General features: G+C 37.1%; 3 protein-coding genes and 1 long non-coding RNA gene across 8 annotated transcripts; 3 read left to right on the top strand and 1 right to left on the bottom strand.

The window, feature by feature from the left end:
- Positions 1–1,573: 1,573 nt before the first annotated feature.
- On the bottom strand, positions 1,574–8,416 carry LOC113283683. 5 transcript variants are annotated; one of them, XM_026533013.1, is made up of 9 exons: positions 8,293–8,416; positions 7,671–7,965; positions 6,547–7,191; positions 5,192–5,539; positions 4,610–5,116; positions 4,327–4,485; positions 4,015–4,062; positions 3,453–3,871; positions 1,574–3,264 (listed from the first exon to the last, which is right to left on the bottom strand). In XM_026533013.1, the coding sequence occupies exons 2-9, from the start codon at positions 7,954–7,956 to the stop codon at positions 2,626–2,628; spliced, it is 3,051 nt and encodes a 1,016-aa protein (XP_026388798.1). In that variant the 5' UTR covers positions 7,957–7,965; positions 8,293–8,416; the 3' UTR covers positions 1,574–2,625. The 5 variants fall into 5 exon arrangements, with proteins under 5 accessions (XP_026388798.1, XP_026388799.1, XP_026388800.1 ...); XM_026533014.1 differs by lacking the exon at positions 8,293–8,416 and adding an exon at positions 8,152–8,261; XM_026533015.1 differs by lacking the exon at positions 8,293–8,416 and adding an exon at positions 8,102–8,261 and having other exon boundaries at positions 3,453–3,679.
- Positions 8,417–10,815: 2,399 nt separating this feature from the next.
- On the top strand, positions 10,816–11,699 carry LOC113280085. The gene is made up of 3 exons (XM_026528732.1): positions 10,816–10,957; positions 11,217–11,636; positions 11,696–11,699. Exons 1-3 carry the CDS (start codon positions 10,920–10,922, stop codon positions 11,697–11,699), a joined length of 462 nt encoding a protein of 153 aa, XP_026384517.1. The 5' UTR covers positions 10,816–10,919.
- A 712-nt stretch (positions 11,700–12,411) lies between these two features.
- Positions 12,412–14,562, top strand: LOC113280086. Its single transcript, XM_026528734.1, has 6 exons — positions 12,412–12,986; positions 13,076–13,172; positions 13,258–13,751; positions 13,860–13,950; positions 14,033–14,423; positions 14,513–14,562. Exons 1-6 carry the CDS (start codon positions 12,412–12,414, stop codon positions 14,560–14,562), a joined length of 1,698 nt encoding a protein of 565 aa, XP_026384519.1.
- Positions 14,563–14,565: 3 nt separating this feature from the next.
- On the top strand, positions 14,566–15,564 carry LOC113283685. Its single transcript, XR_003327577.1, has 3 exons — positions 14,566–14,808; positions 14,885–15,022; positions 15,323–15,564. It is a non-coding gene; the product is annotated as an uncharacterized LOC113283685 (long non-coding RNA).
- The last annotated feature ends 718 nt before the right edge of the window (positions 15,565–16,282 follow it).

Below are 16,282 nucleotides of genomic sequence, written 5' to 3' on the forward strand. Positions count from 1 at the left end.
ACCAGCAATTAAAAAAGAATTATGTTCTCACTGTTTCAAATAATGGTAAGGATGCCATTCGCGCTCGTGATTCAGCAATTAAGAAAGTGTGTTGATAATGGGATTCCTCTCTCTAAATATAAATTCGCAGATGTTCCTCCCAATGAAGTTGTTCCTGATATTATTGATAGTGAAGAGGAATATGAAGAGGATGAGGAGTATGAAGAAGAAAGTAACTCTGAGGCCGAACATAATGATAATTAATTATTTTCTCTTGATGTAAATTCTTTTCCTACCTCTTATATATCTTCACTTCTTCTGGAATTTCTTCTTTAATATGTACCTCTAAAGTGTTAACTTTTGTTCCTTAGTTATTAGTTCCCTTTAATTCATATTCGCATTCACCAACATTAAAGTTCTATCTTTTCGCACATGCATAAGACTGTGAAATGGGGGCAAATAACACTTATTTTATATAAGCATTCCCATTCTTGCCTCTGCTAGTTGTCACAGATTGATAAGCTGATGAATATAATATCATGCCAAACATTTTGCAGTTAACTTATCTCTATCGAATCCTGCAAAACAAAGTTAACTTATATCGTATTTTTCTTGTGAGGTCTTATTTTGCCTTCCTAATTAAAGGTCTTATCTTGCCCAAAATTTTCTTTGTTCTTGTGCGACGAAATCGCAGGAAGTCTTTATATTGTAGTGTATCGACCCATTGATCTCTCCCTATCTTTTTCTTGTATTATTGCGTCTTCAGGTTTATATTGTGCGTAAATATGACAAGCCTTAATACTCCCGTGAGTAAAAATCCTCATGACATTTACGTCTTTTGACACAATTCAGCTCCCTAATGGAGGGTGCCGTCCTTATATCCCCCCCGGTTGTCCCTTCAAGGAAGCTTACCTCTACCGGGTTAAGGTTGGCTCCTCCCATCCGGTATTTGAACAACCAGTTGTTTTCGCAGCCTCTTATCCCTCCACCGATATGGCTTATGGTTACGAGACCGCACCCTAAGTGGGGTATCTTCGGACCGAGTGCATCATAGTCAGGACTTGTCAAGAATGGCGAAGTAGGCTCCAATGCTTCCAGCATTCTTGACTCAACCGTGTACCTCGGCGCCCTGATCGAGTTTCTGCACTCTTTAAGAGAGACTTTGTTACCTTAGTCTCTCAGTCTAAGACAATTAACTGAGACTGAAATTTTAAGGCACCTCTCCTGGATGGGCTTTTTCGTTTTTTCTCACCCCAAATCTCCATAACTCAAGTTCCAGGGTCGTTGTACTTTTCCCTTGAGTTATGCTTATCAGGTTTCCCCAAATGTGATGTGCGATAGGTCTTATTTTTTGCCTCTTGCATTTATGCGAACTAGGGTGCACGCCACAATTGGATACCTTTCTTCTATGGTTATATACTCTACTGCCTTATACTAAGGTCTTACATTTGCCTTTTTTCTTGATATGATATCATCTTATGAAAATAGAAATTTTCATTTCATTCTTATTTGTGAGTTATATAACTCTAGTACATAGAATTCTTACTGATTTTTCATATATGAAGAAAAATATCCATATTACTCTTATGCTCCTGTCATCTTTTGTATTTCTTTAAGTTCATTGATACTTCTCAGAACATTATTTCGCATCATATCTTCAATTTCCCCTGTGCGAGTATCATCGCACATGGTACTGTTCTTTTGAGAACACAACTTCTGCCTCTGCACTCGCTCTCCTTCTTTTTGAAGTAATCTCCCTGACTCGCTTGGTGCTATTATTCGCAGAAGATTCAGCTTCAATACCCTTCTTGTCTATCTTCCCAGATTTAGATACTACATCCACCATTAATCTTTCACCCCTTTTGAAGTTCCGTTGCTTGATGGTTGCATATCCTGTTCTTTTATCGATGGATAAACGGCGTGGATATTCGTGATCCATTACAATAGATTGCTGAACTAGTAATACCTCATGGATCTGTTTGTCAATACTCGACCAGGCTTAAAACCAGAACCAGGCCTAAAACCAGAACAAATGAAATCTCTCTCACTCTTTCTATGCGTGCATATGTACTACTACTGGCTAATGTAAAGTTTGAAGATGAAATCGAATAAAAATTGAGACTGGCACAAGGAAAAACATAATATTCCTAGAGTTAAAAAGTTGCTCAGGCCCAAAGTTTGAGGGGAAGATTTAAGAGATAATAAAACAGGGGAAGATTCATTTTCTACAGATCAAAATAATGGCATTGGATTTTTCTCGGAACCAGATATCGCGAGCCATTTACAGCAATGGAAAGGTGAAATCGGAGCTGAATCATCCCAAGCCTTTTTCACCGCTACAGTTTCATTTAACTGAATGGACACATCCTTGATAAATTACTCCTAATCTATGGTTTAGAGTTGAAATACTAATAACGAATGTGCATATGTTGCAGCCTCGGTGGAGAAGTATGTGAGAGAAATATGTTGCAGCTTGAGAGCTGGGTAAAACATGAATTAGCAGCATCTGAAAGTTATTGAAATAGGAACAGTTATTGCTTTCTACAACTGAAAAAAGCAATCAAATCAAAAGAGAAATACTAATACCCGGCAGGCTGGCAGTAACCAACCATAACCAATTCCAAGAACTAGCTCCGTCACTGCTAATTATCCATAACCAATACTAGCAAGTGGGGCTACGACAACTCTTTTGCTGTGAAAAATACCACGTCCGTATGTAGATGAGACGAGGTTGACAAATAGCCGATATTGTAACAATGCAAATACGATAACCGGGATGCAAGCTAAGATGGACACCCATATGTATGCGCTGGATCGAGCTTCTCCACGAAAAACAATAACGACAGTGGCTGTAAAAGTTGCCATCATGGTTGCTATTGAAAAAAAGAGGGTAAAAAGCCCAAATATTAATCTCCTGGGTAAAGATGTCAGGAAATCACGTTCTGCGTAACGCGCTGTTAATATCGAAAAGAATATCAACAGAGATGTGCATGACGCGAAGAGCGAAATGACATCTGAAATCATGAAGACCTTGAAAGCCCTTGATTTTAAAGTGAATGGGATGCCTGTATTCTGATCACTGCCACCAGGTAATGTAAATGCTGCTGCGAACATCACTGTGGCGATAAGAGTAGTGACAATAATACACGCTTGTGCCATATCTTTCATCCACCTTTCTGCTTCTTTCACTAAATCTTTATGTTCACGCGAGAATAATGTGTTAGGCGTTAACTTTTCATTGTTCCTCATCTCTTTGTATCTTGGTGGAACCACTCTCTCCACCTCCTAAATTTTTCATCGAGATTAATAATCATCAAAAGTGGATTAAAAAAAGTGAAAATTACAGAGACAAAGCTTATATATATACTAGACTGTTGAATTAATATGGGATTAATCCTTAAGCTAGCTGTTGTACAGAGTTAATTCCTAAAAAACGAATAAATTTGATTGAACCACTATACTATTTGATTTACCTGGAACCATTGTATCTCCCTTTGAATTTGAAGTGCTGGGCCATGGACTACCTTGGAAGATGGATCCCAAAATGCAGCACAGTGTAAGGCGTTGTTACCAAATTTGTCCAAAAGATCCATATTCTGATTTCTTTGACCCATTTGAGACATGTATTGGAAGATACTCTCTTGGCGGTACATTATAGCAATTTGAAATAAACCTCTCCCAGTTTCATCTTTGAAATGCTCTACATATGGATTCGTATCGATAAGAATTTCAAATACCTCAATAATTCCATGGATGGTGGATCGATGAATTGCATCATATATTAACGACTCTGTGAGTTGGAGAGGATCCATGTTGGGAAGCAGGGAACAAACATGCTGGACTATTTCGATTATTTGATCATTTTTTTCCTTACTTTTGACCACGCCTGGAACTGTTTCATACGCATATATGTAACCCCCAAAACAAATAATACTTACATGTTTTCAACAGGCTGCTAAGTAACCCCCAAAAAAAATAATGAAACTGAAGAGTAATTATAGCAAGATAAAATTCATTAGCAGGCCGGAGACATACCAATCAGCTTGAGAGCTTTCAACACTACCCCATTCGTCTTGCATCCAGCTGCAAAGAATACAAAATTATTACGTACAGTTTTAATGATTCCATAGAGAAGTTCTTTACATATTCTTGCTTTTCTGAAAGAATATGTATAATTTCACTCACAGGGTTCCACGGCAGCACCTTAGACACTACATCCCGTGGAGTCTAAATTTTTTCAATTTATAGAATTGCAAGTGTGGGGTTTCCATCAGAACTCATTCTTTCAGAAATGAAAATTACTAGAATTTAAATTTTCGTCTATTAAATAAGGGATGGATCACTAACCCAACCGGTATACCCATCCTCCTAAAAGTCCATAATGATTTCCACTTGGGAATGCAGAAGGCTTTTCGGCCAATACACCCAGAAGAATCATTTCATGAACATCTCGCTGAAGAGCAGAATAGTCAGCTGGGAATTTACTTAATACATCGCGGACAATATCTGTATGTTATAGTGGGATTAAAATGTCAATAAGTCTTCCAATCAAGCTTATTAAAAGAATAAGTAAATTTAATTAAGACCATAAATTAAATCCATTAAATTTTAGATTTAATGCAGATCTTACCGAATGCGTCAAGTCTTGCTGCAGATGTGAGAAGAGAAGAAACACTTTTTTTGTGCCAGTTATTGTTGAGATGTTCGACTGTGGATGGGTAAAGATAGCGCATGATCACCTCGTTTCCATTGATTGCAGCTATAGTAACCGCGTGAAGTCCATGTTCATTATAAATTTGTACCAAGTCGGGATTTTTATCCACTAGCATCTTGACAATCTCCATATTATTACCTCTAGCTGCAACTACAATGGCAGTATTACCCTGCTGTGCCTTTAATTCTGTTTGTGCCGCTGTCATCAGTTTTAGTAACTCTCTCACAAAATCAACTCTGCCTAACCTAACCGCAACGTGAAGAGCTGTTGACCCGTCTTCGGTAATTTCAGCCTCCAACGCTTCTGGGAGATCTCGAAAAAACTTGTGTGCTCCCCTCCAAAGTTCACCATTCCGATCTTTTATCTGTTCCCGAAATCCATTTTTCTGGACAGCGTGGAGTAGTCGTGAGTATTTCATGTAATCTGTGGTCAGTCAAATTAGTAAATTACTTTGAGCAGAGAAATGAGAAAAAAAAAAATTAAACAAATAGATCTAACCTTTTTGGCCCCACAGAAAGGCCTTCGACACAGTATCCAAAGCTTCTTTACGTGATTTTGTGCGAAAAATGTAAGGCAGTATTTCTCTTCCACAAGCCTCTTTGATGATTCTAAGACCACATGCCTCTTTGATGATTTCGATTTCCTTTACAGGGTGGTGGTCATTTGGATGCACATCATCATGTTCCAGAAACCGACTCCACAATAACTGTTCCACGTAGTATCGCCACTTCCGGTAGTTCCCCAGTGTTGTCAAGACGGCCTTATCAGCTTCTGGGCGTGTACTCAAATTTGTTCTTATTTCTGCTGCTTGTGTTGTTCGCAGACAATGAGAGTGGTGTTCCCGAACTGGTAGATAGTACATGTGACATAAGAGAGGTATGTTAAGGTTCTGTAAAATAAACTGACTAAGAATGGGTTTGACACCGAAGAAGTTAAGGGTGGAGTTCGGCCAACTCCATGCAATTTATTTTCCACTGTCAAACTTCTTTTCCTTCCATCAAACAAGAATCAAATTATACCTCCCCATACAAGTCGACTTTTCATCCATTCAACTCTATAGCCTAGTTAGTAAGTTCGCCAATGATTCGCGAATCATTCCCGAATTTTTCCATATCACGAATTTTACCGTCTTATTCGCGTACGTTTGCCATAAATTCTTCGTTCATGAATTTTACGTATTCCGAATGATACGTCCGCTTAATTCGCCATAAATTCTTTAGCTTTTACTTTTCAAAGACTCCACTTTTTGGGCTTTACTGCCTCCCGAGCATACACGAACGAATATTAGACGTGTTGTAATTTTTATGAAACAAAAACGATTGAAGAGATTTGAAGGTGAAGGTGAGAGAGATCTCAAACTCACTAACCAAGCATCTAAACCACCATACGACGTCCTCTTGGATAACTATTGTTGTATATATTATTAATATCATTATATTAAGTTTTTTTTTTCTTTAAATAACTCACACATATGCATAAAAATTGGTCTATGACCTTATAAATACAAATTATTTGTTATATATAGATACCGAATTTCCAGAGCCGTACTCACATTTATAAATCGAATTATACACGTACGTATGCCGTTCCGAATTACTGACGAATCAAGTCCCATTGATCGAATTTTGGACCGAATCTGGATTTTACAAAACCGTATAATACTCGTACGTTTGCCGAATCCCGAATTACTAACTGGGCTCTATAGGAAAATCAATTTATGTCTACTTTGACTATGGTTTATAATGATTGAAAAGTCTGGTGATTCTGGTCCCATGGATAGCAAAATTTAATCTCATTATAACAGCTATCTACTTAAAAGTTAATTTACTTATCATTATGTAAAGTATTCTAACCTTCATCTTCTGTAGAAGCAGCTGCTACGGTTGCTAGCTTCTCCCAGGCATGTTTGGCACAATCCATGTACAAAATGTAAGCTAGCATATCGGGTGCACATGAAACTTTTATTACGTCAAGCGCTTCTTCGTCTTTCACAGAGTCTGATTTTTCGATCTCTTCCAGAAAACCCCACAGATTTTGAACTATTAAGTAATTTTTCATACAAAATACCCAATTTTCATAATTGCTCCTTGCTGTAAGATGTTCATGATCTACTTTCACTGTAAGAAATTCATTCTCCTTTATAGTTTCATTAGAATACACCATAGAAGCAGTTGTAGCTGCTCCTAGCTTGCCCTCTAACTTGCGCCAAGCATCTTTAGCATCATTTTCTTCATCAATGTAAAGAAACATATCTTCCCCACATGACGTTCTTATGGCGACCAAAGCATGATGATTTTTCGTCTTGTATGATCGTGATCTAATTGGATCACTACCATCCACAACTGTCCAAAGATATTTACTTAACAATACGTTTTTCATATATATTTTCCATTTTGTGTAGTTGCGTTTCCTTAGAACTTTATCAACCTCTGGAACATCGTCTAAGCCTAAAATTTCTCTTGCTGTAGCTGCTGCTGCTAGCATGTTTTTGTAATTATCTGAGAATTAAACCAAAACATGGATGAGTACTTTAAAGTTGATTAACCTTTGATAATCAGTATCATCCCAATTCGTGAGCAAATAGCTGCTGGAAATGGTTGTTTGTGGTTCTCTAATAAGGATTTTTAAGGGTTATCAAATTTCACGGGGTCACCAATCCAATGGATCAAGTGATGATAGTGATTTACCTGCATTCCATAAAGTTATTTGGACTTTGGAACACCAAAAATCAAAGTAGTGGTCTTCCTTATTCTACAAATAGCTATTTACGATATCTATTCTGAATTAAATTTTTTTGTTGGATTAACCTACAATCCTTCCTAAATTTAATAAAATTTTAACAGAAATCCCATCCCAGAAGAATTGGTATGAGTTTGACATGAGGAGTGGAGGTTCTTCCAGCTAAAATAAAGACACGATTCAAGCGGTTTCAGTATGAGTAAGATTTATATAGTTTTGTTTCAGAAATCGATCTGACCTTTTTCTAATTCTGTCCAGGCACCAGCTTCCGCTAACCAATCCCAAGCTTCTTTAGCAAATTTTGCATACATAATATGTGGAAGCATCTCTGCACTGCACGACTTTTTTATTTCTTCAACAACTTCCTTGTCTTTGGACACTTCAATTCTGTTCTCGTTAGAGAAGACGTGATTTGTCCATCCACGCAATCTAAATATCTCAAGCATGGCTACTTCCCAATTTGTGTAATTATTTGACGTAAGTAGTGCAAATTCAAGCGAATCGGATGTTTTTGCTGCCGCCATTTTATTACACTGCACAAATAGACGAAACAATTATAGGATGCCCAAACTAGAAAATAGAAATATAATTGTTAGGAAATACTAAGATATGATGAGCAAAGTAATTAATAAGTTGGAGAATGAATGAACCAATCTAATGACTGCAGACCTCGGCCTATATATCTGAAACTCAGATTTTATGAGATCAGATCTAATTACATTAAGACTGAACGTAACATTGAGATATGTAGAGATAGATATTTGTGCCCTTTGTAACTAGGAGGATATGCATGTGAGACTGAATGATGGAAAAATTTAAAGTGGCCAAATTGGCAATTCATTTCTTGGAATTGCTTTTACCTCAAGGAATAAGTGGTTCTTTTGCAACAAATCTCAACTTTCCGACTGAACACGATAAGTAGCAATCAAAGCTTTTATGCGTCAACAATATATTAATAACAAACACAATAAGATATTTGGGCTCTAATTTTTTTAATTTCCATCACAAATTGTGAAACACATTATTCTTTTCTTCTTTTTCTATCGCAATTGTGAAAACATTATACTCATCTTTTCTTTTTTAAAGGAAAAGAAAAAGATAAATGGTGCTTAACGTAGACATATCAAGTGCTGGTAGATCCCATGAGTTCAGACCTATATGTGGGTGGGATAACTTTAACTCACGAAAATGATATGTGGCGGAGCCAGAAAGTTTATGTATAGGGTGAAGTATGATATCTCAAAAAAATAAAAATAAATAAATGTTTTCATCACCAAGAAATTTTTTACTCTTCTCAATTTTATAGAATCGATAGTATGCATGCTGCACAAATTGAGAGACTCCCACTCGTGTTTTTTTTCAAGGTCTCTACTTTGAACAGATTAGAGGAGTTAATGGTAACATGGTAACATGAATACGGCACCAAATTTCTCTCGTTCACGTTCAAGGACACACAGAAGATTGGGGGGAGGCCACTTCCTGAAGACTTAAGGTCAATTGATAAACAAATTAGGAGCATGAAGGTCAAGGATGAAGAACGACAAAGAAGGGAGAAGCAAAACAAAAACCCCAACAAGATCTCTGGTAGTTATCTCGTACATATATTTGGGGAAGAAACTTTGCGGAAGGTAACTTTCAGAAGGTGTAATATCTACTAACTGTAAACCAGAAAAGTAAGATGGGACAAATATTCCATTTGACCAGACCAAAACCCTTTACCAGTAGCAAGTACGGATCGGGTAGGAGACAGACTTAATTCCCGAAAATAAAGCATAGTTTTTACGCCGGCCTGCCCAAACCTTGCACAACCGTAGGCAAAATATTTCAAATATTCCATTTGACCAGACCATCTCTACTAAATTTGTGTTTACCAAAAACTAGGGAGGACAGGCGTGGCTCCGTCACACTTGTCTTTCTTTATAATAAGAGACCCTCAAATTGCCACATGTCGATACCACAGTCATTCTTGATTTTGGTAGAGACACGTCAACACTAACTATCCCTGTCACTGCTATCTGATTTGCTTCCTATAAGTCACAATCCAATAGGCAGCCCCAACAGTCACTTAATGTTTAAAGTACACAATAGGCCAACTCCAAGTCTCCAACAGTCACTTAAAAAGATACAATTCCCTTCGCCAAACATTTCAAATGTTCAATAGATACGATCAATTCTTCTCGGTTAGCATAAATGAGAATGATTTTGCTGACGTTGCGGAACCACAACGATATGTTCTCCGATATCAGTAAGTCATGTGGATGATACTAATAGATTGGTTGTTATTCCGAAAAGATACGATTTTTCAAACATACCATTATGGTGGGTTTGTTCGTAGAATTCACCGTTCCCAGGAATTTATAATTCCATGGGATTACAAATTCTGGGATTCATGTAAATTCTTTGTGTGTTTGGTAACTCAATTAAAATTCCTAGGATTTATAGAGTTTTCTTGTATTAAAGTCTTTGTACTGTTTGGCATTACCCTCAAATCTTAAAATTGCATATATATGGAATTTAGAGTTTAAAAAAAGTGGGCCCATAAATCCCCTGATAAATTTCCCAGCAAATCATAGGGGAAAGGGGTCGGACTCATATGGATGATTTGTTGGAAAATTGAATCCCTTAGGAAACGTGATTCCAAGGATTCGTGCAACCAAACATACAAAAGGAAACGTAATTCTACCAAATCTCCTGGACCTATAAATTCCACCTTTAAAATTCTACATCCAAACCCACCATAAATGGTTACGTTTGTTCTAATAACGGAAAGACACTATTGTTAGTTATTGTGTACAGAATGATAGGGAAAAGACACTCTTTTTGGTCAATTTGTATATAAAAACAGATCTGTTTGTCTTTCTTAACTCCTCACGAAGTAAATTATCTTCTGAAGCTATCACGACAAATCATTTTCTAGAACTAAGAAAAGTTAAAAAAACAGATCCGGCTGTCTTTCTTATCAAGAAACATTTAAACACCAAATGCGAAACATTCATCCTGGTACTGTAAGTAGCCTATTTGGTTTCAGTTAGTTTTATGTGGATTATAGATTTTTATTGCGCAAATTAATAAAGTGTCCCGCTTCAAACCATATAATTAATAAACCGGCCAAACTTTTAAATTCTTTTAGAAACTGGCCTTTCTGTTAGAGTTGACACCTGGGCCCACCAGATCGGTCAGCTGCGTTGAATAAGTCAAACTCGGTAGGAGAATTTACGACTGTGCCCTTGCCCATTTAAAGACCCGTGTGGTGTAATCTCTCACCACACTTTCTCTTTCTCCCTCGTTCTCTTTCTCCCTCGTTCTCTTCTCCCTCGTTCTCTTCTCCCTCGTTCTGAAACTAGGGTTAGGTATTGAAGCTGTTTGAAGCTGATGTTATTGAAGTTGTTTTTGCTGAAGACATAGATGTTAGCAGAAAGACCAGAGTGTATTTGGAAGAAAAGTTATACATATTTAGGGATTCAGAGATAGTGGTGATACAGTGAAGATGAGGTACAAACCGGGATTGAAACAGTCTGAATCAAGGTAAGATTAACGAAACCCGTGACTTAATATATGATGAAAATCATTGTATTGATAGTTAATTAATTTAATTGATCGATTGATTTTTAGGGTTTCTGTTTTTTTTCCTTTGTAATTAGGGTTTATTTGAAACCAAATTTTTATTGTTTAATTGGGGTTTAATTTTCGTGATTGGGTGTTTGATTTTAAGTAATATTGCTTAATTAGGTTTTCATTGGGTTTTCATAGGTTTATATCTGATTTTGTTTCATTTGTGTTGCAGTCAGTTCAAATTTAGGAATATCAGTGTATATGCGGAGCCAAAGAATGAGACTTTGGTATTTCCTGATTGCCATAGAGATGAAACAGACTTGATGACACTTAAGTATATGGTGTATAAGGGTTTGTCTATGGATGTTAAAGAGAAGTTTAATTTATATTGGTTTAAGGAAGAATGTCTGCCACTGCCATTGTTAAACAATGATGATTTTGATAATTTTTGGGAGGATTCTTTTGTAAATGAGGATGGATGTATATGTTTGTGGATGGGGATGAAAGACACAGTGTTTGGGACTCCAAAGACTACACCAAAGAAGAAGACAGTTAGTAAGGGAACCACCCCTAGAAGATCCCCAAGGCTAAATAGTGTGGATAAATCAGTTGAAGGTGCATCAAGAAAGCTGAGTTTCATGGATGTGCCCATGTTCAAACATTCTCAGGCTAGTAGCAGTGGTTGCAGTCAGTCAAAAGCTACAAATGAAGTTAAGTTTGTTGAAGATGTGGACAATATTCAGCTGGAAAACACCAAAGAAGATGAATGTCACCCAATTGAGAATCCAGAAGCTCCTCCAGTATATGACAGTGATGAAGACATTGAGTATGGGTCAGATGAAGAAGAACAAGAAGAGAAAGAAGAAGAAGAAGAAGAAGAAGAAGAAGAAGAAGGAGAAAAAGAAGGCAAAGAAAAAGGTATATTTCATTTATAACTGATTTCATTTATTATAATTTGTAACTTATTATATGGTACTGATGTTGATCTTGAATGTGAAGGTAAGGATGTGGATGAAAGACCTGCTTACATGGATGACTTTGATGATGATTTTGGTCAGTACATGAAGGGTGAGCATGATGTAGATCTTTTCCCTGAAGAAGAAGTTTTTACTCCAGTAGATCCTAGCAAAATGGAGGTAAAAACTAGATTTGCAAATAAGGAAGCATTTAAGAAACATCTCAGGGGTTATTGTGTTCTTAATAAGTTTCAATATATTTTGGATAGAAGTGCTCCCTCTAGAATTAAGGCTGAGTGTAGGTTTAAAACAGAACATGATTGTCCTTGGTTTGTGTATGCTAGCAAGAAAGAGGGTGAGAAGACTTTTGTTCTTAGGAAAGTGAATTTGGAACATAAGTGTGAAGGGGATCCCCAAAATAGGAATAGATCTGCTGATCCTCATTTTGTAAAGGATTTTGTTCTTGATCAGATGAAGAATAAGCCTAAAAAAGTTGTTCCAGACCCTTATAAAATCAAGGAAGACTTCTTAGCTGAAAAGAGAGTAAATATACCATATCAGTGTGCATGGAAGGCTAGGAATCTAGTTTTAGAGTCATTATATGGGAACTATAAAGAAAGTTACAATGAAGTACCAGCATTCTGCAAGATGTTTACAAAATGCAATGATGGGTCTGTTGCTAAGTTCACTTTTGACACAGTGAATAACACCTTTGAAAGCATGACACTCTCATTTGAACCTGCAATGAGGGGTTGGCGAAAAGCATGCAGGGGAGTTATAGGGCTTGATGCCTGCCATCTAACAGGGGAATATGGGGGAGTATTGATGGCTGCAACTGCACTTGATGGACAGAATGGGTTAGTAATGTTAGGAATTATGGTATGCAGAGCTGAAACAAAGGAAAATTGGATCATTTTTTTGAAGCATTTGAAGGATGCAATATTAGCACATCCAGTGAAAGTGGCTTTCATTTCAGATAGGCAAAAAGGTTTATTGGAAGCTGTTGGTATAGTGTTCCCTGGCCATCACCACAGATACTGTTGGAGGTAACTTTCTTGTCTAACTTTGTTTTTGTTTCTTTTGTTTGTCAGATCAGATAAAGTCCTTATGTTAATTGCAATGTGTTAAAATGCAGACATTTATACAAAAATTTCAAGAAGGATTACAAGGGTCTTGAATTATACAGTTCTTTATGGAATGCAGCAAAAGCATACAAAGAAAAGCATTTTCAGGTTTGACAGTTCACAACAGTTCTTTGTTATTGGTTTTATGCACTATTTGACAGTCAAGTTAGCTAGTTTTTGATTGGCTGTGCAGGAACATTTTGACAATATTGTGAAACAGAGTGCTGCAGCTGGTGCTTATCTCAGTAGAGAAGATCCTGCTACATGGTCCAGGGCCTTTTTTAACCCTATTCACTGTTGTGAACATATGAACAACAATTTTTCAGAGTCTTTTAACAATATGATCAACAAGATGAGAAATAAACCAATTATAATGATAGGAATAATGTATGCTAACTTAGTGATGGGTACATGGTACAATAGGAGGACTGAATCTGCATCATGGGTAGATGGTAATTTGGTTCCTACTGCTGTTACATTGATTAAGAAAATGTTGGAATTTGTGACTGACTATGGTGTTGACCCTTGTGTGGCTGGAGAGTTATATATGGTGACTAGTCCAAAGAATTCTGTGTTCACAGTGAACATACTTGCCAAGACTTGCTCTTGTTTGCAGTGGCAGTTGAGGGGGTTCCCCTGTATGCATGCAGTGAGTGCATTGCATAGCATAAGGCCACAATGGAGAAAGTAAGATTTCTCTTTTTTTAAATCTGTACCTTGTCTCAGAACTTATTTATGCAATTTCTAGGCCTTAAATGTATCTAGCACTAACCTTTACATACTCTGCTTGAGCAGGTACTGCAGTGATTACTATTCAGTGGAGAACTATAAGGCCACATATGCACCAACTTTTGCACCACTAGATGATAAAAGTGAATGGGTCCAGGTACTTTTTCTTCTTAAATTTGTAACTATATGCCCTATTTATATTCTCAACTACATTAATATAAGTGCATTTGTTCTTGTAGCCAAACATGAACAAGAAGATCTTGAACCCTCCTCACAGTAGGAAACCAGGAAGACCCAAGAGCAAGAGGGTAAGAAGTTATGATGAACCTCGTGTTGAGAAGACAAAAAGGAGGTGTGGGAAATGTGGAAATGTTACTAACCACAACAAAAGAACATGTGCTGGTGGTGAAGTGGGATCTAATCCAACTGCAAAGAGGCAAAGGACTGAATGTGATGCACAAAGCTTCACCTTCAGCAACATAGAGCCAAGTCAGACCACCGGAGTTAGGGGTGCAGCTAAGTCAAACAAGAAGAAGAGAACGGCATCATTTGTTGGTGAATGTTTTACAGGGCCTGGCAGTCAGCCTTTGGCAACACCATCTTCTACTCCAGCTTCCACAACACCTATGAGTCTGCCATCTATAGCACCATCTTCTACTCCACCCTCTACAATAAATAACCTTTATCAGAACTTCTTTGGCATTGGATCTGTATCTCAGAATATAAAACAAGGAAAGGGAAGGGAAATGGAAAGGCTAAGAAGAAATGATTTGAGATCCGTTTTCTGATTTTTTGTGTTTAAGAAGACAATATTTTTTTCTTTTGTAGACTTGAATTAATGCTGAATCAAAAGTGGATGGTTGTTTATTAGTACATTTGCAGGTTACATTTTCAGATTGTTGAGTTCCTTACATATAGCATTAAGTTGTAAACTTGAATGCATAATTCTGTTTTTTGCAGCAATGAAGACTTCATCTGAGACCCATTTAAAACCGTCACAATCTGTACAAGTGAGGTATGCTATGTTCTTGTTGTGTTCATTCTTGCAAAATTTCATCTCCATTTTTGATTTGCAGTGATCTTTGTTGCAGGTTTGATTTTGCAGTGGGCAGTTTTTGAAGCAATGACCAGATTCTCCGCAAGCGTAACAACCATTCTCTACTGGTAATTTCACCATCTTGCATTTGACAGGATCGATGGCATCGTCAAACCATTCAAAGTACTGACAGGTTGGAATTGAACACTTCAAAAACATTTTTTCGTTTGTTTCTTTTGCTTTTGAACACAATAGTTGCCTTATACCATTACATGGTATATATTTGCACCTGGAATAAATCCAAGGACATACCTTTGGATCATGAATTCCCTGTGCACAGATAGAACATGAAATTAGGGGTTGTTTTAATCTTAATCTTACCTTGCTGCTGCTACTGCTGCCTGGAGAGTTTACTTCATTTTGGCTCATGTCTTATTTATTTTTATTTTTTTGATCTGTTGAGTATGACAAATACTATGGTTCTTCTCTGCAGGGCCTAATTTATATGAATGAAGCTGAATCTGACCGTTACAAATCCAACCGTTACAAATCCGACCGTTGCAATGAGTCACCGAGTTGACTCGATACTGGTTTGGTTACGAACTCAGACGAGGGTTAAGTCGTCTTTTACCTAGCAGGTTAACTGCCACGTAGCCAGTTAACTACCTAAATCCGTTTTTTGAAAAAAACGGGATGGAAAATGTCAATATCGGCCAGTTTATATAAAGATTCAAAAAAACGGTCAGTTTCTTAAATATGGTTCAAAGGGATATGATGTTGGAATGCAGAACATGATGCACAGGGCCATGCATGTGGGGAACTAATGACTGATGCACAGCCTAAGCAAAGCAATCAACGGATTTTGCAAAATAAAACAAAATTGCCAACCAAACCACAAGATGGTGGCCGGGCTAAATACAAGGGTATCGAACTGGATGATATATATCTAGGAATCTTCAATCGAACCTGGGTTCTTAATTATTTTCTCAAAGATATGCCAAGGAGAAGATAAATTCAACGGTGTAACTTAAGAAACTTCGTATTATACACCAATGAACGCGAATGCAAGGGAGTTGAGTCTAGGAACCAAAGTAGACAATAAGTCAGGTGTAAACATACTTCAAGAAACTTTGGTCATACTGACTAAACCGTACTTCTCAACTGATTCATAATATTCTTCTCAACTAACATGAAAGAAAAATATTAAGGAAATTAGTTTCTCCACTTAAAATACAGACCAATGGTTTCTCAATCAAATAGCAACCATTTTAGTTATGTATAAAACCGCTTGATGTATAATCTGAAACAAGTTAGCCAATGATTTCAGATAGTAAGATGACTTTATCGTGTATCCACTAGCTTGGTTCAGTTTGCTTTATGTTTGCTTTATCGTGTCAAAAGTCAACCTGACAATTATACCGTTAATGCTAAAAGCACACTACGAAGGTGTTTT

The sequence above is a fragment of the Papaver somniferum genome, chromosome 5 (assembly GCF_003573695.1).
Source record: "Papaver somniferum cultivar HN1 chromosome 5, ASM357369v1, whole genome shotgun sequence".
Taxonomy (NCBI): Eukaryota; Viridiplantae; Streptophyta; class Magnoliopsida; order Ranunculales; family Papaveraceae; genus Papaver; species Papaver somniferum.

What these genes read in the sequence shown, in the direction of transcription:
- LOC113283683 (XM_026533013.1), bottom strand. Translation starts at nt 7,956, where the DNA reads ATGGCGGCAGCAAAAACATCCGATTCGCTTGAATTTGCACTACTTACG. An exon ending in CTTTCTGTGGGGCCAAAAAG is followed by an intron (nt 5,117 to 5,191) that starts GTTAGATCTATT and finishes GACTGACCACAG; the next exon opens with ATTACATGAAATACTCACGA. An exon ending in GGGAGATACAATGGTTCCAG is followed by an intron (nt 3,265 to 3,452) that starts GTAAATCAAATA and finishes TGAAAAATTTAG; the next exon opens with GAGGTGGAGAGAGTGGTTCC.
- LOC113280085 (XM_026528732.1), top strand. Translation starts at nt 10,920, where the DNA reads ATGAGGTACAAACCGGGATTGAAACAGTCTGAATCAAG. An exon ending in TTGAAACAGTCTGAATCAAG is followed by an intron (nt 10,958 to 11,216) that starts GTAAGATTAACG and finishes TTTGTGTTGCAG; the next exon opens with TCAGTTCAAATTTAGGAATA.
- LOC113280086 (XM_026528734.1), top strand. Translation starts at nt 12,412, where the DNA reads ATGAAGAATAAGCCTAAAAAAGTTGTTCCAGACCCTTATAAAATCAAG. An exon ending in ATAAAAGTGAATGGGTCCAG is followed by an intron (nt 13,951 to 14,032) that starts GTACTTTTTCTT and finishes TTGTTCTTGTAG; the next exon opens with CCAAACATGAACAAGAAGAT. An exon ending in AGCTTCCACAACACCTATGA is followed by an intron (nt 14,424 to 14,512) that starts GTCTGCCATCTA and finishes TCTGTATCTCAG; the next exon opens with AATATAAAACAAGGAAAGGG.